The following is a 26791-nucleotide window of genomic DNA, read 5'->3' as shown; positions in this document are numbered from 1 at the left end:
CATCATACTGAAGTTACCACTAGCAACTGGGCAGCGCCCGGCGGAGCACCTATCGTCGTCGTTGATGTTGGCTGGGGAAATAGGTAATCTAACGTTATTCTGGCTAGGTTAGTTTAAACTCAGATTATGATTTGAGAATGCTTTAATTGTTGTCCCTCTTATACTTACTGGAAAGCTAAATTTCCTTCACACTGCTCTCTCTAGATTTAGTGTCGCCCCCGTAAGCCTTAACGTGAAATATATATATATATTTCTTCTCGTGTCCCTGCCCATGGTTAAAGAGAACAAGATCTAGCGTAAGTAACGTTAGATATGAAGTCTATAGGTTCGTTTTTGTGAACGATGACTTGGTTTGCTGCTGCGACTGTCTGGCCAGCTAGCGTTAGCTGATGATCGTGCTATCAAAAACTATAATACCGCATGCTACCGGTAGCAGCTAACTTTTGCTAGCTAAGTATGTATATGGACGCTAATTCGTGCAGTTACGTCTGTGTTAACGTTAGTTAACTAAGTTGTAAATGCTGTACGTCAGCTCAGTGGTCTCACAAACATGATAGCTAACCTTTACTGACATCGACAGCAGCGTAAGGTGGTGGCATGGCTTAGCTTTTGTTATCTGACCGGACAACAATACAAGACGGCTAGTTTTGTTCTCATTCGTCTGAGGGCTTTAGCTGCTGTGGGGTAAATGCAAATGTAATTGGTAAGTGTATGTTTTGCCACGATGTCTGAGGTTTGTACTGAGGCCAGGGTTACAATCTGCAGGGAGACCTCATCTTTAAAACCCCAAACTGAGACACAGGCTCTGTTGCAGGTGCATACACACACACACACACACACACACACGCACGCACGCACACACATTCACACTCACGTCCTTCGGTGTCTGTCGTTTTATAACGCCTCTACAGTTAGAGCTACACAGAAGCAAATGAAGTATATTTGCCAGCTTCTGCCAACTGATATAGATATTACCGTCGCATCCACGTAAGTACATTACGTACCATTATCCCAACGACAATAGCACCTATGGTTTTGTCGGAAATACGTAATTACAAGCTCAGCACACATGGATAGTTCAGTAAAGTGTTAATTTGTGTTTTAGCACACCCTCCTTATGCTGTGTTCCATACTGTATCATACATTTGATACCTTCAAATTATAAATGTCTAAACATGTTATAGTGTTGAAATTGTTGTTTGCATATGTCTATAATCTTATTTAGATTCTATTTTTCTTTGCTGTGTCCTATTACTATTTGTGGCTGCAACGACCTAATTTAGGATAATTGAGCTTGTTTGTGATGTTTAAGGGGTGTGTCCCTAAACTGAGATAGTATCTTGTCCACATGCTATGCCAAAATTAGAGGAGAGTTATTGTGTTGTACAGCATCAGTTATAGTTAATAAAGTAAAAACATCAAATACAAAATCACATTTGAAAAAAACAAGAGCAACCAAAAGCTACTTTTAATACAGCCTGTATTATTTCCAAGAGCACTTGAGTGCACTGTAATTACGACTTCTTAACTTCCAGTTGCAGGAGCTTACAATGAGTACTTGAACCACAATATAGGCTATGCCAACAAATGTTATTCATTGTCAGCACATTCAAGTGTGGATGCTGTAACCGCATTCCCCTCTCAATTGTGGAAACAATTCCTGAATATCTTGCAATGAACGCATTGTATTTTTCACCTGTGCAACATTTATGGCAGCAGCCAGGGAAGCAGAAATCCTCACCTGACAGACCCTTTTAAACTGCAAAGCATGTCAGGAAAATGACTGACATTTCCAAGCAACAATTGCAGGTCCATGGCAGTCAAAAAAAAAGAAATCACTCAACCAAAAGTAAGAGAGGGAAGTTGGGTGAATTCCTCAGCTGAGCTGAGCTATACACTGTTTCATATTTATCTGACTTGGCTAGCAGCTCTGAGTCAAGGAAGAATGTTGTTTATGTCAGTAGATAAACGTTGACGCATTCTTCCGTCCTGTGAATAAGTATTTGTACAGTATATGCCACCAAATGAGTGGCGGTTTAACTTGAACAAGATCATACATACACAGAAATTACACTTGCAGTGGAGGCAGATATGGTTGAGTTGTGTTGGGTGTGGAACATCTCAGGAATGGCATGTTAAGTATGTGGTGCGACACGATCGAAGTAGCCTGTCAGACTGCTGATAAGAGAAACTGGTATGGGCCGCCCGACCTGTTTCTCCTGTGTCAGTGTGGTCACTTCATTTGTTTTTACAGGTAAACTCTGCTTGATTTCCGGACAACAAGAGGCCTCGAGAGACAGGTGAAACGTCGGCTGTTGGGATGTTGGTGAGGCTGGCTATGGTTCAGACGTGAAGTCGGAACGAGTGGCACTGCCATGCTGCCAGGAGTCGGTGTGTTCGGCACAGGGAGCACATCCCGAGTGCTGGTGCCGTTGTTGCAAGCAGAAGGTTTTGAGGTTCACGCGCTCTGGGGGCGAAGCGAGGAGGAAGCTTGTTGTCTGGCGAAGGAGCTCAGCATTCCGTTTCACACCAGCCGATCGGACGATGTCCTGCTGCACCAAGACGTCGACCTAGTCTGCATCTACATCCCACCCTCGATGACGCGGCAGATTGCTGTCAAAGCACTGGGTAAAAGATCATAAACACACACATACACTCTCACGAAAAAGCACTATGTCAAATGCTGTCCAAACACTGTGTCATATCAGTTAAACAGTAGGCTTATTTAGTATTATTAGTATCAAAGGTTCATGTAAACAGTTTAACCTGAATAAGACCTTAACTGGAGTATAGCCTATAGCTGGTTACTCCATGCATGTTAACAGTCACTGTCTACTTTTACTACAACCAACGGATCCAGAGTGGCACTTTGGAGAGGGAGGAGATGGGGGAGATTCAGAGGACAGTGAGCTGTAGTTTCATGTGTTTTCATGAGTTTTATTCACCGCTACAGGTGAAAGAACAGTGTTTCCCACAGGTTGTCAGTTTACTTGGGCAGCGTTGGGGTGGGGGGGTTATTGACGACTGGTTATTGACGTTTCGCTTAGCGAGCCCAGTAACTCATAATTTTCAGACTAAAGTTTCTCAATCTAGTATAAACTACTGGCATTGCAACATTAGCCGACTGTTAAACCTCCATCTGATTATCAAGGTTATGTTTCGGTCTGTCTCGACTCGAAGGAATTGTCATCACTGTAGTTCATGCACATTCGGAGAGAACCGCCAGCTTAATGCGTCACGGCACACACAGTAAAGCCAACAAAAAATGTACTTGGCTGGCTGTTAATTTACCTTTTCCATCTAATTCGGACAGAGACACTCAAATAAGCTCTCAGTTTGCTTTTAGGGTGTGACAAATTAGCATCTGATGTACAGTATGTAAGATACTCATGTGACCCGACCCAGCTGGGCCTCGCAACTCTGTGGAACCAATTCAGACATTTTTCCTATGATCACAGAAAGAGCAAGGAATATTTTACTACTGAAAATGGGTGGCAGTCCCCTTTAACCCCCCTTTAATCTCTCAGGTTTTACTCTTGACCTTGAGTATTGTTGATCACAGTCCAAGGAGTAATTCTGAAAAGTGCAGCCACTGGTCAAGACACACTGGGTGTATTCCCTGCTCTGTCTGACTTCTTCCCACCCCCCCTCCCTAACACCTAATTACTTTGATAGTGTGATAGTCCCCCCCCCCCCCCCCCCCCCTCACAATCTCCCAATTGTTAGCAATACTTTGAAACAAACATGATCAACACGCTGTAATGTCAGAGGCGGCTACGTCTATGAGGTTAACTTATCTAGTGGAATTCCTGAGTGTTGACCTCAGCTTCCTGTTTTAGTTCCAACTTCCTGAGTGTGTCCCCACCAAAAAACTTGTCCTCTCCAACTGCACCAGCTTCCACCAGGCTCTGAAGTCAGCGGCGCTCCATATATATCCATACATATATAAAACATATCCATACAAATCCCAGAAACTGGACTCAAATACCATCTATAAGTGAACTATCTACTTCACTGCTTGAATAGTGCTTGAGCAAAGTCCACCCTACACCTTAAAATCACATTCAAATGTATGTAAAACGTGGTAACAAGAAAGGCAGAACCATTTTGAATGGAAAATGATGCTCACCACCTTTACCTAGAACATAAAGATGATTCAGAGTAACATACTGTATGAAATGAAATGTTGAGACATTTTTTTGTTGTAATACAAGTCAGCCCAAATGAAACAAGCAAGTAATAGTGGGTGTGAATTTCAAAATTTGCAAGATTGCATCATTTAATATGAAAAACTGTAGCATACTCATCAGTACAGTACATCTTGTTGTAATGAGAGGAATAACCCAGTACCTTTCCCCTCTCTCTGCAGGAATAGGTAAGAATGTTGTGTGTGAGAAAGCTGCAACTGCTGTGGATTCTTTCAAGATGGTGACTGCAGCCCGGTACTACCCCCAGCTGCTCAGCATTGTGGGTAATACCCTGCGCTTCCTGCCAGCTTTTGTTGCAATGCGCCAGCTGCTGGTGGAGGGATACGTGGGTGAAGTGCAGGTGTGCGATGTCCGAGTCTATGGCCCCAGCCTCCTTGACCAGTCTTACGGCTGGACCTGCGAGGAGCTGATGGGAGGCGGCGGGCTGCACACGGTCGGCTCGGCCATCATCGACCTTTTAAGTCATCTAACTGGAGCACGAGCCCATCGTGTGCACGGTTTACTGCGGACCTTTGTGCAACAGAACGGGTCGATCCGTGGCATCCGCCGCGTCACAAGCGATGATTTCTGTTTCTTCCAGATGTTGATGGGAGGGTCTGGCTCTGGGACGGGCTCAGGGGGCGTCTGCTGCACCGTGACCCTAAACTTCAACATGCCGGGGTCTTTTGTGCACGAGGTGATGATAGTTGGATCCACAGGGAGACTGGTTGCCAGGGGGACAGAACTTTATGGACAACGCAACGGGTGTAATGGCGAGGAGCTGTTGCTAGGGGACAGCGGGTGGGTCGGACCGGAGGTGCGAGACATGCCCTTGCCTCACCTCCGGGGGCTTAGCTCCATGGTAACGGCACTGAGACAGTCTTTTCAGGCACATGAGGAGCGCAGGTCGTGGGCACATGGGCCGGTTGCCATGGCGCCAACGTTTGAGGACGGGCTGTATGTGCAGACAGTGGTAGAGGCAGTGAAACGGTCGAGCTGTAGCGGAGAGTGGGAGTGTGTTGAGATCATGACTCAGGAACCAGATCCAAACCACAACCTGTGTGAGGCTCTGCAAAGAAACAAGAACTAAATAAACACCCAGTGCAACTACTACATGTCTCTGACAGTTAAAACTGACAAAACTGGGTTTGAATGTTTTGCCCATTAATTCAGTTGCTTATTTCTGTATGTTCACATCTTCACATTTTGTCACATTTTGAAGAGAATATTTTGGTTGAGAAAACGTAGCTCAATATTCTCAGCTACTCCAGCTACGTTCTGGTTGGCTGTTCCCCTTACAGCTTTGTTGAACGGTTTTTAATTTTTGTTAATCACAGCTCCATTATTCTGATTCTCAGCAGAAAATATATTCATATTCATAGCATTTAGCAACATATCATTGGGTAGAACACTTTAATTTTTTTTAAATGTTTACTTGGTTTGTCAACCTCTGCCATTATCTGCCCCCTTGATGTGTGTATCATCCATAGCATACAAGCATTTTTTCCCTAATTCTAATTTCTTAAAAATGAGTGCATGGAAAAAGTAGAAATGGTCCCAGCTCCTCTCACTACGTTTTTGAAAGACTGGGGAAGTGAAACAGGTCTGCCTGCTAAAACAGAGTTGTCACCTGCCAGTGAGGCGCCACACCTATGTCAAATATTGTCCAAGAGGAAATGGCAGAGTCAAAAAAACACCGTTGGATGGATGTCTGACCATAGTGTTCCTCCCCACTTGAAGCAGCTTGTCTGTAATGTATTTTTGAATTTTATTGTATTTTTAGCTAAATGCACAAAGTAGTTGTTTCCATATCGATTGTCACAGACGGACAAACCAAGCAACCAATTCCCTCATCCTTGAGATCAGCCAAGAGGATGCGATTAGCCGTGAGAAGGGCCAATCTCCAGCTTACTGCTTGAATTTTCCCCTTTTAGCAGCTTTTTGAATGTTAAGTTCACCTGACCGTCAATGTTACTGATCCCAGTAATCTGTTCTCATAATCATATAGGTCCCGAAAATCATAGTTGGTTTAGACATTTGCACTACTAAACCACAAGTGTGACAGTTTTTACGGGCAGATGCCCATGACCTTCTCATAACAGCCCTATGATCCACTTTGGGGTCATAAACCAACCATTTGAGAACCACTGGGTTTTGTTATTGTAACTGTTGGGTATCAGAAATGTTGTCCAAGCCATTTATTCAGGCATTTTCCTTAGTTTAAAAAGTCCAACTGAAATGTTATTTTGATGATTATTTGATGATTATTCTTGTATAGAACATGTAGATGTTAATATTTTTTATCAAAATATTTTTATGTTAAAGTTTACATTTCGGACACTAGCAGCACCTTAGTTTGAAAGGGAGTGTTCACTTCAGACATGAATATTAATATCAAGGCATGCCAGTGATTTGATTAGCAAAGTACTTCCACTGCTGGTAGTTGGTGACACTGGCCGAATTCAAATGAGAACCTCCTCCTCTCCCCAGTAACATTCAGAAGAAGAATAATGGAGCTGTGGATATCTAAAGTTTTGTTTGATTTTAGTTTTGAATGTAAGTTTAAGCAGTTGAATAAAATTGCAAGGGGTGCCAGTAGATTGTTATTTTGTCGTTTTGGTTAAATAATCGTGTGAATCTAGTTGCTTCTAACAAAATCTTCTCTCAACCAAATTAGAAGACATTAGCATCTGCTTTGATACTCTAGGAGACAGAAAAACAATACGTGACATCAGCCAATACTTAAATACCAGGGGTCGTGTAAAATAGGCTATGAAAAAAATGGAGTAACAAAAAAAATAATAATAATTCTGGCATCGTCCTTTAAAGGCCCAATTCTTAACTCTTTCATTAACAAAAACAAAAGCTTGCCCTAGAAAGACATCTCGTATAACTGGTAACATTTTTATTTCCTGAACTGATTGACAGAGTTTTTGATACAAGGACTGACAGTATTTGACAGCGAAATGAGTTTTAAATGTGTGTTAAAACTGTAAAAGGTTTGTTTACATGTGATAACAACCATTGGTGTAAGTTTATATATTTTTACAAGGTTTTGTTTCATGCAATCTATGCATAAATAGCTATTACTGATGTACTGATGTAAAATCCCTAGACTGGGGTTTTTGAAACAAACCCCCACCATCTGTGAAGACTTCTCCCAGCATGCCCTCCCCCCTCCTTACACAAGGTGCAGCCTGCTCGTGCTTGAACCTTACTTTCTAACCTTTTGATTGAGTAGAACCACTGGATTTGACGTATGTGAGAGTTTAAATGTGTGCGTCCTCGAGGGCCTCAGTAATACTGAAAGATAGGAAGCGTTCAACAATTTACCTGTAGTCACTCACTGCGTCTCACAGTTCTGCTGAATATCCTGAACATTATTGGCCCTCGCACCCCATAACGCTCAGACACAGGCCGTAGTTAATTCTCAGAGGATGGTAGATGTATAGTGAAGCAAAATGTCCATTAAAGACCAGTAGCAGATCATACTGGTAGGACTAGATCTGTCTGTCCTCCACCTAGACCCATGCAAATGCCAAACCCTAGTAGAGGGTTATTTAGGACTCATGGTTTGTTGCACTTTTACAGGTTCAGATAAGGATAAATGCATATAATGTTACACGCTTACCTCACGCTATCCCAACAGTGCTTTACGAAAATGGTGCATCAAGTTTACATTAAGTGTCTTTACAATGCACATCACACACGCCTGCAGAATGTTTAATGATAAAACTTACCACTACTAAACCACATCCCAGCCGAGTTATCAGACAGTTCGATTCCTCCTATCAGCTTTTTTTTTTTTTTGCACTGATACCTGATAATATGCCACATATTTAATATGCAGTGTAATGCTTGTACCAGCCAGCTCACTGCAAAATGAATATCACATTTGTCTGTCTTGGGAAGACTTATTGTATTTATTATTTTTTATGTAATGGTGTGGGTAAAGTTTCCCACTGTTTTGTTCTGTTCAGTGTTTGTATTTTCAGCCTGTGAATTTCTGATAAAGCTGTAATATTTATCTTGTTTAGAATTGGCATTGTTTTAACTGATGATATCGCTTTGTGAGCACAACTTGTGTTGCATTTAAGTTGGGAAACCGTTAGCTCTGGAAACTGTACTGTTCATTTCCCTGACAGATGCTTCTTTAACAAATAAATACAGCTCTATTCATTTTGTCTCTTTGGTTAAGAATTACAGTTTATTAATTCTGTGCCTGTCGAGTAAAGGTTAGATCGTTTCTATATGCATTGGATCTACAGAAAACAAAGAAACAGACCTGCTGCTCATTAGCTTTCAGTAAGCAGATCTACATCTTCAGTCTGCTGAACTCTGCAATAATTCTGTAACACCGCCCCCCTTTCAGGTGAGGGTGAGTTTGACTATTTTGACATAAACACAATTAAAACTAATCAAAAATACCTATTTGGTAAACAAATTCTGTGCTTGCCAGTTGTGCCTAGGCCTAATGTATGTTCTAGACTAAACTGCAAGCTAACAACCTAGTCATTATTGTTAGGGCTACATCATATTTGGCTGAGTCATCACTAAACACTGAATATACAAAATATTAGAGACATCTTTGAAGCCCCTTTTGCACAATCCACATCTCAGTTGTTAAAAATCCTTCTCTAACTCATCTGCTTCTATTAACCTCCATCTCCTCCTGGTGGTATAGTTGTAATAAGGGGTAATCGCTTTTACCTGGATTCACCTCATCAGTGTAAAGTGTCCCTAATATTTTGTACATTCAGTATATATCAGTGGTAGCCTACTCTTTTTCCAGCTTGACTTTTGACACTGGTCGTTTAAATCCCCACTGTAACACTCTGAATAATCTTAATTACATGCATTATGTGTTTTCCTCATTGTTTTCCTTTCCATATTTGCCCCATCATGCTGCTTATCTCTAGTCCGCCCATAGAGTCCGCCGCTGACACCCACCACAGATGTTACGCAGCAGCAGTGCATTATGGGGCATATTAGTGTGCCCAGGAACCACGTCCGTCAGACGCTGGTCAACACAATATAAAACCTCCTTGAACATAACTCATAAATGGTTACCAATGTGCTTTACATCCGGACACTTTTCGAGTCAAAATACTGTGCATCTTTTACATACTCATTTTACGTCACAGTCAGTAATTGTGAGTGGCACGTGATTGTTTAGAACACAACAACACCGGAGCTAAAGATGGCGCCTCGGAAGAGAAGTGTAGTCTGGCATTTCTTTAAAGCCATAGACGAAGATGGAGTCCAGTGTCTGCTGTGTAAAGGTTGTCTGATCCACAAAGGCCGCACCACCGGCATGCTCAGACATCTGCGGATCAAACACCCGGTCGAGTTCGCCGGCGCGGATCTAAGCGAGAGGCAGGAGTGTGAAATGACTGACAGCGTAGACCGACACATCGGGACGGACGGGGACCAGTACTGCTCTGGTATTGTTTCGTTTTCACCTCTTGAATCATATGTAGTTAGTTAGTTTACTGGAGGACTTGGGTCGTGGTAGCTACATGCAAAAGATAGCACAGGTGATCATAAGTGTAGACAATGCTTACAGACACGCTATCTGCATGTTATCCCCATGGTGTAGGACTGTCAGATCAATACAAACATGAGCAGTTCTCTCCCAAATCCAGAAATCAGAGATCATCATTTGAACTTGCACTTGTCATCTAGATTCTATTCTATTCTATTCTAATTCTGCAGCTGCTTCCTGGACATTGAATGGCAGACTGATTTTGAGGACCCACCCGATGTTTTTATAAGCTTTATTCTGTAGTAGTGATATAAGATTCTGAATGCAAAGCACATTATGAACACCTGCTCTGTCCATAACCTATACAGATGGCTCCAGGTGAAGACAACAGTCCTTACTGATTTCAGTTGTTAAATCCACTTCAAGGGGAAGCCACACTGCTGAGTTGCTTCCTCAACTCTCAACTGTTTCCCTTTCCCATGTGTATCAAGGACAGTCCACTGCCCAAAGGATATTCAGCCAGTCAGTGATCAGTGGCCTCTTTGATGAGAGAGACTGACCTGAATTGTGCAGAGCAACAGACAGGATAGGGGTGTCTGGCGATCGATCAGGTGTATGCCTTCATAGCAACTGTATTTCCTTATGTGACTAGATTTTTCTTCTGTAGGATAATGCCCCATAGATAGGATCGGAAAAGAATAGATTCCAGCAACACAAATATTTATTAGTAAAACCACGAAACATAGTCATGGCACATCAAGCAATTTTGACTCCATACAAAACATGAGTACAGAAATATAATCTTAATCTGCCCGACTGCTTTTGGCAATCTGAAATAGGGAGACAAAGTACATACAAAAATTAAAATAATGCTGGAAATACCTGTAACCTGTAATGGGATATACCACCCACAAGAAACATAACATTGTGTTTCTTACCCAGATATGGTTGTACTGGACAAGGGTGTCGTTATCCTCCTGAGTCCTGAATGATGTCACATAGCTTGTTTTTCCTAATGGTCGGTTGGCAGGTGACAAGTTAACTGTTGCTGTCCTGTTATCTCACACCAGCTAAGTTTCTGAAAGATAACCGCTTAACAGATTCAAAGGTTTAAAATGACTTGACCTGTTCCTCAGAAAACAGAAAGTAGGGATGTAGGTAATAAACATAATGATTTTTTTGTGAGTGGCATTTCCCATTAAATTAAAGTTTACGGTCAGTACTTTAACCTCACAGTCATTATCTCCTGTCACATGTAAAGTAAGAAGAATACAGAGATAAAGCATCTTCTCATACTCTTGTTTTCCTCTTAAATAGTGGAGGTGGCGCTGGAGGACGGAGACTCCGACTGCATCGCCACAGTGAACGGAGCTGAGATCACCTGTGCTATTAGCGGCATCCTCGAAGCCGCGGAAGAAGTCGCAGTAAAACAAAGGAAACAAGAAGCCAGCGGTGACGGCCGCTCAACGCGCAAACGCAGCTTGATCTGGAAGCACTACGAGCGGCTGGAGAATCAGAACTGCGCTCTGTGTCTGCTCTGCATGAAAAAGATACAGCACAACAGCAACACCAGCAACCTGCACCGGCACCTGGCCAAGATACACCCCGAGGCCACTGAGCTGGGGGAAATAAAGAAACCAAAGCCATCCAACACATTACAGCACTCGCCTGTTAAAGTTAAAGACACGGCTAAACTGTCAGATATAATTGTGGTCAAAGAGAAATGTTCAGGTAGGCTTTCTCAGTTTGCTGTGGTTTAATCGTGAATGTGAAAAATTCGGACTGTTTTTCAAAAGCATCTTCATGAATAAATCATAATCAGGGAAATTACACTGAACAAAAATATAAACGCAACACATTTGGTTTTGCTCCCATTTTTCATGAGTTGAAATAAAAGATCTAAGACTTTTTCTATGCACACAAAAGGCTTATTTCTCTCAAATTTTGTTCACAAATTTGTTTAAATCCGTGTTAGTGAGCACTTCTCCTTTGCCAAGATAATCCATCCACCTGACAGGTGTGGCATATCAAGATGCTGATTAAACAGCATGATTATTGCACAGGTGTGCCTTGGGCTGGTCACAATAAAAGGCCACTCTAAAATGTGCAGTTTTATCTTGAAAAAAGACATTTATTAGGCACTGAACTATGGATCTCACATGACTAGGGCTACAGATATGCATTTTTTGAAAACTAGTCAGTATCTGGTGTGACCACCATTTGCCTCATGCAGTGCGACACATCTCCTTCGCATAGAGTTGATCAGGTTGTTGATTGTGGCCTGTGGAGTGTCGGTCCACTCCTCTTCAATGGCTGTGTGAAGTTGCTGGATATCGGCAGGAAGTGGAACACGCTGTCGTACACACCGATCCAGAGCGTCCCAAACATGCTCAATGGGTGACATGTCTGGTGAGTATGCAGGCCGTGCAAGAACTGGGATGTTTTCAGCTTCCAGGAATTGTGTACAGATCCTTGCAACATGGGGCCGTGCATTATCATGCTGCAACATGAGCTCTGGTGGACATTCCTGCAGTCAGCATGCCAATTGCACGCTCCCTCAAAACTTGCGACATCTGTGGCATTGTGTTGTGTGATAAAACTGCACATTTTAGAGTGGCCTTTTATTGTGACCAGCCCAAGGCACACCTGTGCAATAATCATGCTGTTTAATCAGCATCTTGATATGCCACACCTGTCAGGTGGATGGATTATCTTGGCAAAGGAGAAGTGCTCAATAACACGGATTTAAACAAATTTGTGAACAAAATTTGAGAGAAATAAGCCTTTTGTGTTCATAGAAAACATCTTAGGTCTTTTATTTCAACTCATGAAAAATGGGATCAAAAACAAAAGTGTTGCGTTTATATTTTTGTTCAGTATAAATGCATCTCACCTGCTTGTCATGGGCCAGTATACTTCACAGTGGGGAAGTTGAAATTAAGCATCACAAGCCTGACAGGCAAAATCTTGGTTTTACACTCAAGGCATTGGCACTGTGCAGATGTAAAGCCAACTCAGTGAGCTCTACAGGTGTTTGGACAGTGACACACCTTTTGACGTTTTGGCTTCCTTGCTTATTACTTTTCCTGTTGGACGCTAGGGAAGAATTGACCTTCAGATTGTCAGCTTTAATTTGATGGTACTTTAAGTGAAGTCACATGAGCAGTTGTATTAGTTGTCAAATTAGCTGTGTATCATCATGACTTCTCTAGAGTTTCAAGATAGGCACAAACAACATCCTGGATTTTTCACCTTACTAAATTTCCATTACAGTCTAACTAGAAAAGAAATCAACAAAGAGCCAAAACATCAAACAGTTCACTGTATGTACTCATTAATTTAAAGAAAGCCATGTGGTATCTCAGCAGCCATAATCACCAAATGTAAACCAAGTGAATGAATCTGCTACACTTTGAATGCAGCTAAATATCAAATGAAGTTAGTAACAAATATTCACTTTCTAGTTCCATCCTTGATTATAAAGCGACAATACATCTGGTTCTTCCCTTCCCTCTCCTTACAGACAAGCACAAAGTCAGCCGAGTGCCTGAAGGAGAAATGCGCGTGCTGGAGAGGGAGCGGGAGCTGATCGAGGCTCTGAGGAACGCCCAGAAGCAGGAGGCGCGGGCGCTGGAGCACCAGAGGGAGCTGCTGGAGATGCTGCGCGCGGCGAACGCCAGGGAGGCGGCCGCAGAGCGGGAGAGGATCGAGAGCTTGAGGCGAGCGCAGGAGGAGGAGGCCAGAGACTTGAGCCGACAGAGGCAGGAACTGCAGAAAGAACGGGCAGAGCTGCTGACGAAATGGGAAGAGTTTAACTTGTTGTCCGGAGGCCAGCAGGCCAACTGACTCTGTGACAACATGAGCCAACGACTCTGTTAGAGGGAGATTTTGGGGCCCGACTGGACTCAGCACTTCTTGATGGACAGACATCACTGACATCAAGCTTTGTTCAACATGCATGGAGACTAATTCAAAGACATGAAGGTGTGAAAACATTAACCCCTCTCTTAGTGAAATATCGTTTGAGAGCAATTTCTGGACAGAGGACTTGCCTGCCGACGGTTATTTGCTCCTAGAATACGGCCCAGCAAACTCCTCGTCCTTTCTGTTATTTTTTGTCTCCAAGCGACAACACGCAGTGCAGGGTAACTGTTGAACTTTGGGCACATTTGCAAACTAACTAATCCCCATAATTGTTCTAGGTAATAAATTATTCCCGCCTCTGTATAGTTGTCACAGTACCTCTGTTTTATCTGGTCGTACTATACAGGTATATAGGTGTCATGACACCCCACCACAGCATACCGAAAACTATTTATTTGTGTGTTTGAAGTCCTCAGTACAGAAGCAGACTGTCTTTTCATACTCTTTAAATTTTGTGATTCATCTTTTTTACCACATTTGAATGCTGCCAATACAAGCTGCTGTACTGCATAGATCAGTAATTGTAATACAATGTTTTAGACATGGGAATACTTCAGATTTTGGACAACAGGCATTGTAAGAGCTTGGGATGATCCCCCAAAGCAACTTTTTAACTCATTCAGCTGTTCTTCCTTTGTGCTCTTCCACCAAAATACACAGTGGTGTCGGTTATAAAAGTTTAAATGTTATTGAAATATGTGCTGTTTGGTAGATCACATGTATGCCGAATTTACCAATGGACCCTGCGGTTCAGAAAAGGTCCTAAGTCATGTAGTAGGAGGAATGTGTATTTGCAGATAAGCAAGGCAGCAACAACCAGCCACGCTTTTCTGTTTTTGCTTTTCTTTTGGAGTGTCCAAAAACCAGAAACTACAGAACTAAGACTGGAGACTGGTTTTCTCAGGGTGAAAAATCTGTTCATACAGCATAAATGGCAGTCTCCATACAGCATGAAGTCGGACAAAGCAAAGGCTGAGGCTTTTTGTGTCTTTCTTTTCTTTTGAATCTCTTTATTATTCACAATTCAAATGTCACAGTACAGAACATCATACAAACAAAAGATTAAAAAAAATTTTTTGAATCAGTCATAATATATAAATTCTCTTAAGTAATAAAGATGAAAAATAAGAAAAAATCATAGTATACAAACAATACTATTAAAACAAACAAAAGACAACATTGAGAACAGCCAAAAGAAAACAGCACTGGGGAGACAAAAACAAACCCTGTGTAAGTCAATGAAGGGCAGAGAACATAAAATAGGCATATGCAGTTCAAATTCATTAATCTTTACTACACAAGTCTCTAAATAGCTTTGTTATTGAATCAAAAGGCTGAGGCTGTCAGATTCAGAATACAACATCGCACTACGCATGCGCAAGGGACCGGCAAACGTCGCAAACCTCCTCACTAGTGTCGTAAACCCAAACTGTGACGTCTGCTCCTGTATCCTGGAGCCGAAGATGGCTGACAGCTGTCCCTCTTTAGCAGCGAAGAGATGCGACTCTACCGGCGTAACGCTGTCCTGTGTGAGTATGGAGACTATCTCGGCTCTGACGGAGCTGGAAGACCTGGAGAGAGTTTACCAGCAGCTCTGCGCAGGAGAGGTGAGTAACGTTAGTTCGTTAGTTTCGGTGAAAATGCGGTTGTGTCGGTTTTACGCTCTCTGTCTGCACACGTAAACTTCTGACGTTGGTGGCGTGATGGGGGCATAACCCCGAAATGTTTCATGTTGCTGTCCAGAGCTCAGTCAAAGGCCTTCCCTTCGTCTGCAACACGGTCAAAATAAAGCACCATTTTGTTTTTAAAGCTCGTAGAGGCAGATTAGCGTTAAATTTCCTTGGTGAGGCGGAAGTTGGGGGCAGAACCTGATCAGGTTCCCAGGGTACAAAACAATAACAAAACCTTTCTAATACTGGCAGTGTGGAGTTACACCCCTTTGTTTTGGTGTCAGAGTAGTCCCAGGTCGTCGGGTTATGGACTCTACAAAGGTTCAGAAGCGGTGAATGCTGGTCAAGTTAATAAAGCCTCCTACAGCTGGGTCAGCTGGCCGGTGGTGGATCTCTACCTCCATCAGCTGGTCCCACCCCAGTTCAGTTTGACTGAGATTTGGTTCACTGTCATTCAATGTCATATTCGCTCATAGCTTGCAGCACAAGGTGTTGTCCTGCTAAAAAAGATATATTCGCAAATGATACGCTGCTGCCATGAGGTTTGCACTTTATTATGTTCAGATATTCTGCCCTTTATCAAGGGGCCCAACTTGAGCCACCAAGACACCATCACCCCAACACCGCCAGCCTGAGATGTTCACATGTGGCTTTCATCTATACTGACTGAGAGAGACACATTGAGATTTTTGAAGGATAGGACTTGCTGATTGAAAAATATGTGTTCATCCAACTGCAACTCAAAATATAATTCCATGCATCTTTTCAAACAATACATGTGTAAACAAACCATTTATTGCAAAAAAAAATAGTCTGAATTCATGTTTACTGTTGACCATCTCTCTTTGTATCAAGAGCTCAGTCAGCTCAGCCAAGAGCTCAGTCAATTTCAGAGTGGAAGAAAATGTCTCATAAATCAAAATTTAAGCAAAGGCAGAAATGTGGTGACAGCAGCTCAAAAGGAGATGCCAAAGTCAAATTCCAGATTGGGTGTTAAAGGAAAGGCTTCTGACTACGGGCCACATACTGTAGTGCAAACTGTGAAGACTGATGGGCTCCATATGGTGGGTTAGCTGTGCTTAGTCCCATAAGCATGTCAACTAAAACAGGGAGTAAGTGATTGCTCAGAAAGCTATGACATTTTCAATTTATAGCTTTATTCTTGTTGTGCATGACATGTTTTGTTGTCTGTTCTAATGCAGAAAGAAGTGGAAGCTGAGCTGGACAAACTGGTGGGGCAGCAGGGGAGCATCCACACAAAGATGCTGGCACTGCAGAGGATGGGGTACGGTTTGAGCAGAGTACAGTTTCTACAACGGTTTGATGTTGGTGCATAGTGGAACAACCATGTGAACCAATATGACTTGCTATGTGTTTATTGTATTTTATGTATACAACATTAATACAGCTTATACATGGTTTATGCTACTTTCTGATGTGTTAAATTGTCAAGTTGTCAAGTTTTGATGTGATATCAGGTAATTCCACAAAACTGTCTCAGGTTTGAATACATCCTTACATCCTCACTAGAGACATGCAGTAGCTCACAGGACACATCAGAACCAGCAGATGAAACCCACATGCATGTTATTAATAATAAAAGATTTAGATTAAGATAATTTATTTAAAAGCACACCACACACACACACGCACACACACACTACTTTCCCACATTGCATGATCATCAGGTGCTTAAAATTTCAGCTCCGCCATCTATGATGCTTGAGCAAGGAATCTGTTATAATATGCAAAACCTGTCACTTTGCCCCTCAGGCCCAACCTGCAGCTGATTGGAGGAGACGCCAGTCAGCTGTCAGGCATGATCACCTTCACCTGCAGCCTGGCGGAGAATGTCAGCCGCAAAGTCCGACAGCTGGACCTGGCAAAGGTACAACTACACACACACTCTTTACATCCAGGTGTCACACACATTAATTCTACAGAGTCAGGGATGCAGTGGAGGGGAAACCCACCTAAACCTTTTTATGTACAAAATAGTGTTTACCCACCTTTTTGGGGCATAAATGCTGATGACTCTATGTACAGCATATTGAGTAGAATCAAACTGATGTTACATGTATAAAGAAAGTGTCTTTTAACAAAGAACATAGATTAACGCTTTTTTGAAAATGTAATTGATTTTTGTGTATATTGATGGTTGTTTGCCTTATGATGATCACTGACTTGGTGGTCACAATTTATCCACCTTTTTTTTTTATTTACCACCACATCTCTGACTCTGTGCATTTATATATATATATATATATATTTGTTTGTTTTGCAGACACGGCTATATAACGTCATCCAGCGTGCTGATGATATCCTTGATCTGAAGTTCTGCACCGACGGTGTGCAGACGGCTCTGAGAAATGAAGATTATGAACAGGCTGCTGCCCACATCCATCGATACCTCTCTCTGGACCAGTCGGTTATTGAGCTGAGCAGGCAGGGAGAAGAAAGTAAGAGGGCTGTAGCTCAATGTCCACTACTGCAGTGCAGTGTGAAAAGTATTGGCCTCCTGTTTAATTTGAACATTTTTCACATTTGGTCAGATCATTTTTGGGAGGTGGTATTTTATAGAGGAAGCCTGGAGAGAAAAATGACTCCAAAGTTTGGTGAACAAATTGGAAAATCACCAAACTTTTGTGTCTTTTTTCTCAGACTTCATCTGTTAACTACTACAACCCACAAAACATCTTACCAAGTTGAACATGAAAAATTTGCAAAAAGGCAGAAAATCAAACCATTTTCATGACACTAAGTAAGCAACATACAGCCACTATAGAAGAGAGATAACACCTTCACTTTGTATCTGTGGTCCCCTCACTAGACAGAGACCATGATACTGATAATGCCTCTCTGTCTGCTCAGGCAGTGCGGTGGACGCCAGTCTGACGATGCTGCAAGAGGCAGAACAGAAACTAAAGGTCATTGTTGCTGAGAAACTGGATGAAGCTGTAGCAGCGGTCGACCTCGCGCAGGTGGAAAGGTTTTTCAAAATCTTCCCTCTGCTGGGCCTCCACCAGCAGGGCCTCGCCCGCTTTGGTCAATACCTCTGCAGCCAGGTCAGTATTACAGTGCATGGGACGCTCTGAAGTGTTGTAAAGGGCAGTGAGGCTGGTTCAGGCTGAGGAGGAGGATAGCTTCTGATCAGAGGGTTGCCAGTTTGAATTCCTGGACTGGTGAATACATTTTCTTCTGGAGTTTAATTGGTGACTGAAGAGTTGTAAAAAAGTTTCTCTCTCTCCTCTGCTGTATTTAATATATTTTCTTGGCACTTTGCTCTTCCGTGATCATTCTGTGGTCACAGGACTGTTGTAAAGGCACAAAGGCCCTGATGTTGCTCTCCTTATTGTTGGTTGCTTGTAATTTCTGTGATCTAGGGACTTAAGCTTATTCTGCTGTTGCACTCATTGTATGTCGCTCTGGATAAGAACGTCAGCTAAATGTCAAAAACAGTAAAATGCTGCCCTAAATCCATGTTCATCATATGCGGGCCCTCTTCTCCTTACAATTCTCTAAGGCGCTAAAGTGACGGCATATTCACTTGACCTAATGTTAAATAATGGGCAGAAATAGTAATTGGTATATTATGTCTGATCACTTATTCTGATCTTATTAGTCACCTTTCTGTCTTTCTTGCTTTCACACAGCTGGCCTCTAAAGCTGAGGAGAACCTGCTGTTAGCGACAGGTGGAGACCTGGGAGAGAAGAGAGCGCCACTCATATTTGCTGACACTCTCACACTGTTACTAGAAGGTGAGATAATCAGGCCGATACAACGTATATGTGTGTGTATACATCTCCATTTGTTGGTTTGGAGAGGAAACTAAATAACTTGTGTGTGTGTTTCCAGGCATTGCCCGTGTTGTTGAGACTCATCAACCTATAGTAGAAACATATTACGGTCCAGGCCATCTGTACACACTCATCACCCACCTGCAGCAGGAGTGTGACCGGCAGGCCCAGAAAATAGTCGATAAGTTCATCCAGCAGAGAGACTACCACAACAAGGTGTGTGTGGCGTCTGAAGCGCATGACACGATTCCTTTTAGTTCACATCTGTAGTCGCTGTAACCTTGAATCCCTCCTGTAGTTTCAGATCGTCCAGAACAGCATGATGAAGAGCGTGCCAGCTGAGAGGATAGAGCCCAGGTATTTGTGTTTGTCTCAGCAACATCCTGCGTTCCCCAGTTGGTTTGGCTGCTTGCTGTCTTTATTTATGTGTGTATTTTGTGCGAATAGGGAGTTGGACCCCGTGCTGATGGAAGTCACCCTGATGAACGCAAGGGCCGAGCTCTATCTGCGCTTTTTGCGTCGTCGTATGATGGCCGATTTTGAAGTTGGGGACGCCCAGAGCATCACACAAGGTAGCTGCATATTAATGCATGATAATGCATATAAACTAAGACTCCCTTTGAGATGTAGGGCAAAAACAGTTTCTGTGTTTTTTCTTTTTGACTGCACAGAGCATCAGCAGAACGTGGAGAAGCTCCTGAAACATTGCTTGCTGAGCCGGACCATGCAGGAGCTGATTGGCTACTACATTCCAATGGAGGAGTACTACATGAGGGAGACTGTCAACAAGGTAAATCACTCAATATTATATTTGCATGCAGAAATAATGCCAGTGAAAAAAGCGTTAAACATTTAGAAAACCCAAAACATAATTGTTTATTTTCCCATTAGACGCAATACATATTGACCAAAAAAGCAATTCAACTTTTAATTCATAAAGATAAAGTGTGTAGCGCTTTCTAGGGGCTCGGGTGGAGGGGTGGGGTGAGGAGAATGCATGATTGGAGTGAGTGAAATTGCATTGACTTTAAAGACGCCACCAGTTAACACCAAAGTGCTGGTAGCACAGTGTAGTAACTAAGAGAACTGCTGAACAAAATATTTAATTCATGCGTTGACTTGGCCACTACAGTTAGAAAATCACCAAGTCCCTCGTACGTAGATGTACAGCCACCAGCCTCCAGTTGATTGATGCTGACTTGAACCGTACTGCCTGGTGTACGAGCGCACACTGGATTTCCCTTATACAAGGCTCTGGACAGTACATACTGTAATTCCCCTAAGCAGAGCGCATTGCAAAAAGCGTTAACACACGAATGAACAATGGACACACAGAGCCCGGCTCATATAGAATAAAATGAGCTTTTCTCCTCAGGCTGTTGCAATGGATACATATGAAAAGGGTCAGCTGACCTCCAGCATGGTGGACGACTGTTTCTACATTGTGAAGAAGTGCATCAGCAGAGCTTTGTCCAGCTCCAGCATCGACTGCCTGTGTGCCATGATCAACCACGCAAACTCAGCGCTGGAGTCTGACTTCAGGTACTCTCACACACATTTTCCGATTCACATTTGAAATACTCTTTACTTCCTTCGTTCACTATCCCCTCACCCCTTGCCCCGTCTCTCTTCATCTCCCAGAGAAGTGTTGTACAATAAGCTGCGGCAGGGTTTCCCTGCCACCACACTGCAGGACATCCAGCGCGGCGTGAGCAGCGCAGTCAGTCTGATGCAGAGCAGCTTGCAGCAGGGAAAGTTCAACACACTCGGCATTGAGAGTGCCGAACACGCCAAGGCTGCATTTCTGGTAAGAATCATGAATGGACACATGCATTATCCTGCCAACACACACACACGCACACACCTTTGAGGCGATGGGGTACTATGGATCTGTCTGTGTCCAGGGCTGGATATTGTTAGGATTTTACCGATTCCGGTGCCATTTTCGATTCTTCTTATCGGTCCAATTATTTATCAATTCCCTTATCAATTCCTACAGTATACATTTTCAGGGGTAAAAGACTACATAGAGCTTTAATGGAGTTAACTTTGTTTTATTACTCAAAACAGACATTGCTGCAGAATTACTTTTCAAAAAGAGCTAAGGCACATTTGGCATAATGCCTTACTTTAGAGAACTAAATACAAGAACAATTGAAAAGAAATCCAAGTAGTTGGAGGTCAGTAATCCCTGCATCACATCACATGCAATATCTCATAAACTACTGGCCTGATTTTGAGTGAATGATGCCATTGAGATGACCAACATATTCTTTTTGGGAATTCACCAGAGAGGGTGAAGAGGGTTGGAAGAGTTGAAGGGTTTTGCAGAAGCTGTTTTTTTGTTGTTGTTTTTTTAAGGGGGATGTATGTTAGACAGTGTGATGTCACACTGAGATATTTCCAGCAGCTATAATTAATAGGAGAACATTTTTCTAGTGCTGTATCCAATATGCCCACCCAGTGTTTAAGGCGGTCAAATTTTGTAAGGTGCAAAGGTATAGTATCAAAAATATTAGAGCAGGTTTTGTTGAAAAGATTCAAATCTGAGTTTATAATGCGGGAGAGAGCTGGGATAAACCGGTTAGAGGTAGGAGGAGGCAGTTCAATATTGAAAGTCGTGGCTTTATTGTCACACAAGTCCATACGTTCAACATTGTGCATCTTAAATTGATGTGAGAACACCCAGTCAAGAGTGGGCCACAACACAGACTGATTAAGATGAAAAGATTCATAAACTCAGAAGAAAGTATGTTTGTGGGGCAGCACACATGAATATTAAAATCTCCAAGTATTAACACTCTGTCATACTTAAGCAAAATAACTGACAGGAATTCAGAGAATTCTTGAATCAAATTACCTTTCGGCTTGGGAGGCCTATAAACAAAACACACTTTACCAATTACCAATGGAGATAAGACATTTAAAACATGGTTTGTGTATGACAAATCCCCCACCTCTACCAGAGAGGCGGGAGAGGTGAAAATGAGAGAAATCAGGAGGAGTCGCCTCAATCAAGTCCCCATGCCCCAGCCAATATTCTGCCAAAAAGTCCAAACGATTAGCAGTGATAAAATCAAGGCAGATAAAAGACTTATTAGAGAGAGGGATGTCAAATTGAATAAATCAATATTTAAAGGCACTGGGTCAGGGGCAGAGCAGTGTTGTAGTGGGTGTAGGTGTGTTTCCAAGAACAAGGATGGGAAATGTGTCATTAGGGCTGGGGATGAGGGAGGGGAGCGGACACTTACTGATTGTCAGTCCTTCATTAAAACCTCAAAGTCCCCAGCAAGGAACATATGTATCTCTGTAATTTGGATGCAGACCATCCCGCTTGTCTGCATCCTTCCTTAACCAAAGCAAGTCAAAGTATTCAATAAAAACCCAGACCCGCAGCGGTGATGAGGTTTTTCAGCCAGCTGTTGAGTGCGACATATATTTGAATAGAAGACAAAACATTCACACTGTTCTTCTCTCCATCTCAGGTGACTCTGAATAATGTTGAGGTGTGTAGTGAGAACATCACAACTCTAAAGAGGAACCTGGAGGTAAGTTATACATCAGCAGTGCTTCTCTTCTTCTATTCCTCATGTCGTTTATAGTTTGTCTCACAGCTTGGCAACTTGGTCCTTTTTTCACAGAACGATTGCTCCAAGTTGTTCACGCAGGGGGCCGGCTCTGGCGAACAGGCCAAGATTGACAGCTGTTTGTCAGACCTTGTCAACACATCCAGCAAGTTCAAGGATCTCTTACAGGTTGGAAGTTCACACACATAGATCAGTTGTGCATACGCTCCCCTCTCTTGCTTCATTCGGGTGCCGCTCGGTGGGAAAAAGTCTGTGTGAGTGTGTTTCCAAACGCATTTCTAAAAAAAGTCATGTCATTAGGGTTAGCGTTACAGACCAAAGCCTGCAACAGAGGAAAACCATTATTTATTTAACCAGGCAAGTTATTGGCTGGTAACAAGCACAATCAAGCTTTAATAAGATGCTTAATATTTTATTTGAAAATTTCAATTTAAGGTGGCAGTTATTCACATCATTAGTGTCTGTCCTCGTTTTCATAGGGGGAGGATATAAACCTCTTTCCACAGCCTTAGTTTTCTATAGCAAGCTATTGCAAGGCACTTAACCATAACTACTGTTCTCAGTGGCTGACAGTAGAAGACTGTAGAAAATTGAGATATTAGCTCTAAGATTGAAAACCTCCAGTGAGAAAAAAGTCAACTCTTGAACTGTGTACATAAAGTCCAAGGCAATCTAAATCCAGTAAGGAAGGAAGAGACTAAAATCTTGAAATTTAAAAAGTCTTTATTGTCTTGGCTTAGAGCCAACGTGTTTCGATCATAAGGTCTTCATCAGGGCAAGAAAAAAGTAGAAGACTGTGGTTTGGTATTTGGTATTTGGTATTAGTACTGTAAGGTACTGTAAGTGTTCGCTGCAGGGCAAATGTTGCATGAACTGTTACGTTCATTGATGTGATTTTGTTTCACAGGAGGGCCTGACTGAGCTGAATACCACAGCCATAAAGCCTCAGGTGAAACCCTGGATCAGCAGCTTCCTGTCCATCTCCCACAACATAGAGGAGGTAATGATCTCTAAATCACACAAATACAATCTGAGGTTACAGAGTGTGTGAGTATAACTGGCGGTGTTGTTTACAGGAGGAGTTTAATGAGTATGAAGCCAATGATCCCTGGGTGCAGCAGCTCATTGTTAACTTGGAGCAACTCATGGCGGAGTTCAAGGTATCTATCTGTCTAATTAATAATAATGGTTGCAGCATTGTTCAAAATATGACTGATATCACTCAAGTTTGTATCAACTGAATATATTTACTCTTTTCTGCCGTCTCTCTCGCTCCTCGTCTTGTTCTCCCCTCAGATGGCCCTCTCTCCAGTCATCTACGACACACTGACCAGTCTGATGACCAGCTTGGTGTCCATCGAAATGGAGAAGACGGTCCTGAAATGCTCATTCAGCAGGGTGAGGCGCCAGGCTTGGCCACAAGGTGGTACCAAGCACGTTGTGCATCACTTACATCACTGACATACATGTGATGAAAAGGCCGCCCTAAGCAATGATTTATTAATGAGTCCAGAAAAGGGTGTTTCCTTTTGACAGGATGGCATCTACCCGTTTCAAGCAGTGCGTCTGCTGAAATGATGAACCAGTATTCATAGTATTCCCATGATGTCAAATGCATTTCTTACCAATATGTCGCTTTACAATACACACAGCTCATTGGCTGTGTTTGTAATTTGATTGTAATCACCTGTTAATTTATTACAAAATCGTTATTTTCCTACCAAGATGGCCTTGTAGTGATGTAACAGAATACTATGAATACCCCTAAAAAATACTACTCCTACTCCAAGAAAATATTGCTGAACAAAATGTATTCAGTCTGTTTTTCAGTCTGTGATGTTTGCTTCACCGTGCTGCTGATTTTCTCCTAGCTGGGAGGGCTGCAGTTCGACAAAGAGCTGCGCTCCCTGGTGGCTTACCTCACCACTGTGACCACCTGGACCATCAGGGATAAGTTTGCTCGCCTCACACAGATGGCCACCATCCTCAACTTGGAGCGGGTAATCTACATTGATTCTTCAGCACACATACACAGAGCACATATATAATTGCAGGTTTTATTTCTGACATATGCTCACTAGTACCCATTTGTGTCTATGTAGGTAACAGAGATCCTGGATTACTGGGGCCCAAACTCCGGCCCGCTGACGTGGCGGCTGACCCCAGCAGAGGTGCGTCAGGTTCTGGCTCTACGTATCGACTTCCGAAGTGAAGATATCAAGAGGCTGCGGCTGTAACTCATGAACTAGCGTGCTGATCGTCAGTGATTGGACTGTAGCACCCACCTTGTGATGCATTTCACTAAAGAGGAGCTCTGCAAAATCCAGGTTTAATCCATGTTTCTGTAAATGGATGTGGGTAGGGCGTGGGCAAATGGCTAGGGATTTCTTTTCGTCGGAAACTGTCTCATTGCTCACCCAGGAGATTTCAGTTGGGTTTTCAGTTTCTGCCTTCTGCTCCACACTCCATGCCTCTGTACTCTGCTGATGTCAGCCTGTATTAGAGTTATAGCTGAGCTTTTAGGGGCAGACTAATACTCTGAGATTGGGTAGCGGTTATGCGGCAGTGATGGTGAACACTTTGAGGTGAATTATCTGTAAAATATGAGGATATTCTCTGAAATGTGTAATTCTGTAATTATGTCATACTGGGAATTCCAACCTTTTAACCTGTAACTGGCTCTGAAACGAGGGCACACTGGGACCGGGGAGCTCTGCGGCTGTCAGTGAAACAGAGCAGTAATGAACATCATATCCATTAAACTGACAGAAGCAGGTCAGACAGCTGATCCAGCCTAGTCATTCAATATATGAATAGCTCCTTGTCTGTGATGATGGAACACTTTTAACCTAATAAATTGAGAGCCGCTGTACAATGCTTTTGATCCCTGCCATCCGCCACATTTCACGAAGTGCTGCCCTATTGCCATGCAAGACCTGTTCCCAATCTTTTATATAATGCACATATTTGTGACACTAAATACAAAGCTGTGTTCACCGGGCAATGGAGCATTAAAAGAGGGCCATTTTCATAACGTTCAGCCTAATTTCCTGGTCTAACCTTAATTCTGTGTGCACCTGAATGGACGGAGGCTGGTCAGTGTGTCAAAAGTTTGCTGAGAGAACAGAGATGTAATCGTACAGTATTTATTCAGACTCAAACAGACACACAGCATGAATGCAGGAATAGTTAGGAAAAGTGTGGCTTTAATGTAAACACAACATTCGATTGGCTCAGCACAAACATTCCACATGAGAGCAACCAATAAACTACAGAATAGGATGGGGTGCAGCACAAAAACATTCACAGTAAAAAAAAATCTGGTATAATCATAATATATATATACAGTACGGTGTTTTTTAAGGTGAAAATGGAGATAGGATATGAGGAATGATATGTGATAGGTAAAGAGTATACAGGAATGGGAAGATGAATTTTCAGGTGCACAGGTGAATAAATGGAGAGCTGTACTTTTTTCTCTGTGAAAAGAGAAACGTGACAGATGGGGATAATGGTTCCCTGTTTACTTATCAGGGGAAAAGGGGGGTTAACCCGAGCTCCCCAAACAGAGGTTGCCTCAAATGATATCTTTCTCCTCGTGCAGTCTTCTATTTCTAAACAGACTCACATAGAAGGGTAAAGCACCACACAGAGAACAAGATGTCATTAGAGAGCTGCTTTCTACCCTCTGAAATGTAGACAGGTATTGGTATATACCCCAGTTTGACATGATAGGAAATAAATATGTGGCACGGGATTTTAGGAGGTAGGAGGAAGCATGTAGGGCATGAGGCTTAAATAAATAAATCATTCGATGATAATAAAATGTTGTATCTGTTACTTAAATGATATTAGTTGATAGTATGAACATGAGCTATGATTTCTGATCCTAATCCCCTATCTGTCATTCTCAGATGGTTGGCACTGATATGACATTTTCCAGATATCATTGGCTGATGCACATGTCATCACACTACAGGAGGCCAATGGCGACGGACAGCCACTCTAAGAGCGCCGTCCTCTCTTCCATTATGTGTTACAGTGAAAGAGGAGTGGAACAGACCTGCAGGCTACTCATATGGAGCAGTCATGTGTGGGTCCAAAGGAGAGGGGAGCTTTGTCCCTCTGGAAGTTAAATAG

General features: G+C 42.6%; 3 protein-coding genes across 5 annotated transcripts; all 3 read left to right on the top strand.

Moving 5' to 3' along the window:
* Positions 1–12: 12 nt before the first annotated feature.
* Positions 13–8366, top strand: gfod2 (glucose-fructose oxidoreductase domain containing 2). Of its 3 annotated transcripts, none has more exons than XM_071910300.2 (3): positions 13–83; positions 2255–2628; positions 4376–8366. In XM_071910300.2, the coding sequence occupies exons 2-3, from the start codon at positions 2376–2378 to the stop codon at positions 5275–5277; spliced, it is 1155 nt and encodes a 384-aa protein (XP_071766401.1). In that variant the 5' UTR covers positions 13–83; positions 2255–2375; the 3' UTR covers positions 5278–8366. The 3 variants fall into 3 exon arrangements, with proteins under 3 accessions (XP_071766401.1, XP_071766398.1, XP_071766400.1); XM_071910297.2 differs by having other exon boundaries at positions 4370–8366; XM_071910299.2 differs by lacking the exon at positions 13–83 and adding an exon at positions 136–296 and having other exon boundaries at positions 4370–8366.
* An 815-nt stretch (positions 8367–9181) lies between these two features.
* Positions 9182–13897, top strand: LOC139920315 (uncharacterized). Its single transcript, XM_071910305.2, has 3 exons — positions 9182–9631; positions 10990–11403; positions 13196–13897. Exons 1-3 carry the CDS (start codon positions 9388–9390, stop codon positions 13516–13518), a joined length of 981 nt encoding a protein of 326 aa, XP_071766406.2. The 5' UTR covers positions 9182–9387; the 3' UTR covers positions 13519–13897.
* Positions 13898–15027: 1130 nt separating this feature from the next.
* On the top strand, positions 15028–26477 carry cog4 (component of oligomeric golgi complex 4). The gene is made up of 19 exons (XM_071910290.2): positions 15028–15203; positions 16469–16551; positions 17040–17154; positions 17551–17725; positions 18138–18331; positions 18920–19025; positions 19123–19280; positions 19363–19421; positions 19512–19636; positions 19736–19854; positions 20440–20606; positions 20706–20871; positions 22550–22612; positions 22706–22819; positions 23559–23651; positions 23728–23811; positions 23948–24049; positions 24523–24651; positions 24754–26477. The coding sequence occupies exons 1-19, from the start codon at positions 15060–15062 to the stop codon at positions 24886–24888; spliced, it is 2331 nt and encodes a 776-aa protein (XP_071766391.1). The 5' UTR covers positions 15028–15059; the 3' UTR covers positions 24889–26477.
* Positions 26478–26791: the final 314 nt, after the last annotated feature.

Source organism: Centroberyx gerrardi, chromosome 1 (assembly GCF_048128805.1).
Source record: "Centroberyx gerrardi isolate f3 chromosome 1, fCenGer3.hap1.cur.20231027, whole genome shotgun sequence".
In the NCBI taxonomy this organism is placed as follows: Eukaryota; Metazoa; Chordata; class Actinopteri; order Beryciformes; family Berycidae; genus Centroberyx; species Centroberyx gerrardi.
Note: the sequence above shows the minus strand (reverse complement) of the source record. Positions and strands in the feature narration are given on the sequence as shown.

What these genes read in the sequence shown, in the direction of transcription:
- gfod2 (XM_071910297.2), top strand. Translation starts at nt 2,376, where the DNA reads ATGCTGCCAGGAGTCGGTGTGTTCGGCACAGGGAGCACATCCCGAGTG. An exon ending in GATTGCTGTCAAAGCACTGG is followed by an intron (nt 2,629 to 4,369) that starts GTAAAAGATCAT and finishes CTCTCTCTGCAG; the next exon opens with GAATAGGTAAGAATGTTGTG.
- LOC139920315 (XM_071910305.2), top strand. Translation starts at nt 9,388, where the DNA reads ATGGCGCCTCGGAAGAGAAGTGTAGTCTGGCATTTCTTTAAAGCCATA. An exon ending in CGGGGACCAGTACTGCTCTG is followed by an intron (nt 9,632 to 10,989) that starts GTATTGTTTCGT and finishes CCTCTTAAATAG; the next exon opens with TGGAGGTGGCGCTGGAGGAC. An exon ending in GGTCAAAGAGAAATGTTCAG is followed by an intron (nt 11,404 to 13,195) that starts GTAGGCTTTCTC and finishes CTCTCCTTACAG; the next exon opens with ACAAGCACAAAGTCAGCCGA.
- cog4 (XM_071910290.2), top strand. Translation starts at nt 15,060, where the DNA reads ATGGCTGACAGCTGTCCCTCTTTAGCAGCGAAGAGATGCGACTCTACC. An exon ending in CTCTAAAGAGGAACCTGGAG is followed by an intron (nt 22,613 to 22,705) that starts GTAAGTTATACA and finishes CTTTTTTCACAG; the next exon opens with AACGATTGCTCCAAGTTGTT. An exon ending in TGAAATGCTCATTCAGCAGG is followed by an intron (nt 24,050 to 24,522) that starts GTGAGGCGCCAG and finishes ATTTTCTCCTAG; the next exon opens with CTGGGAGGGCTGCAGTTCGA.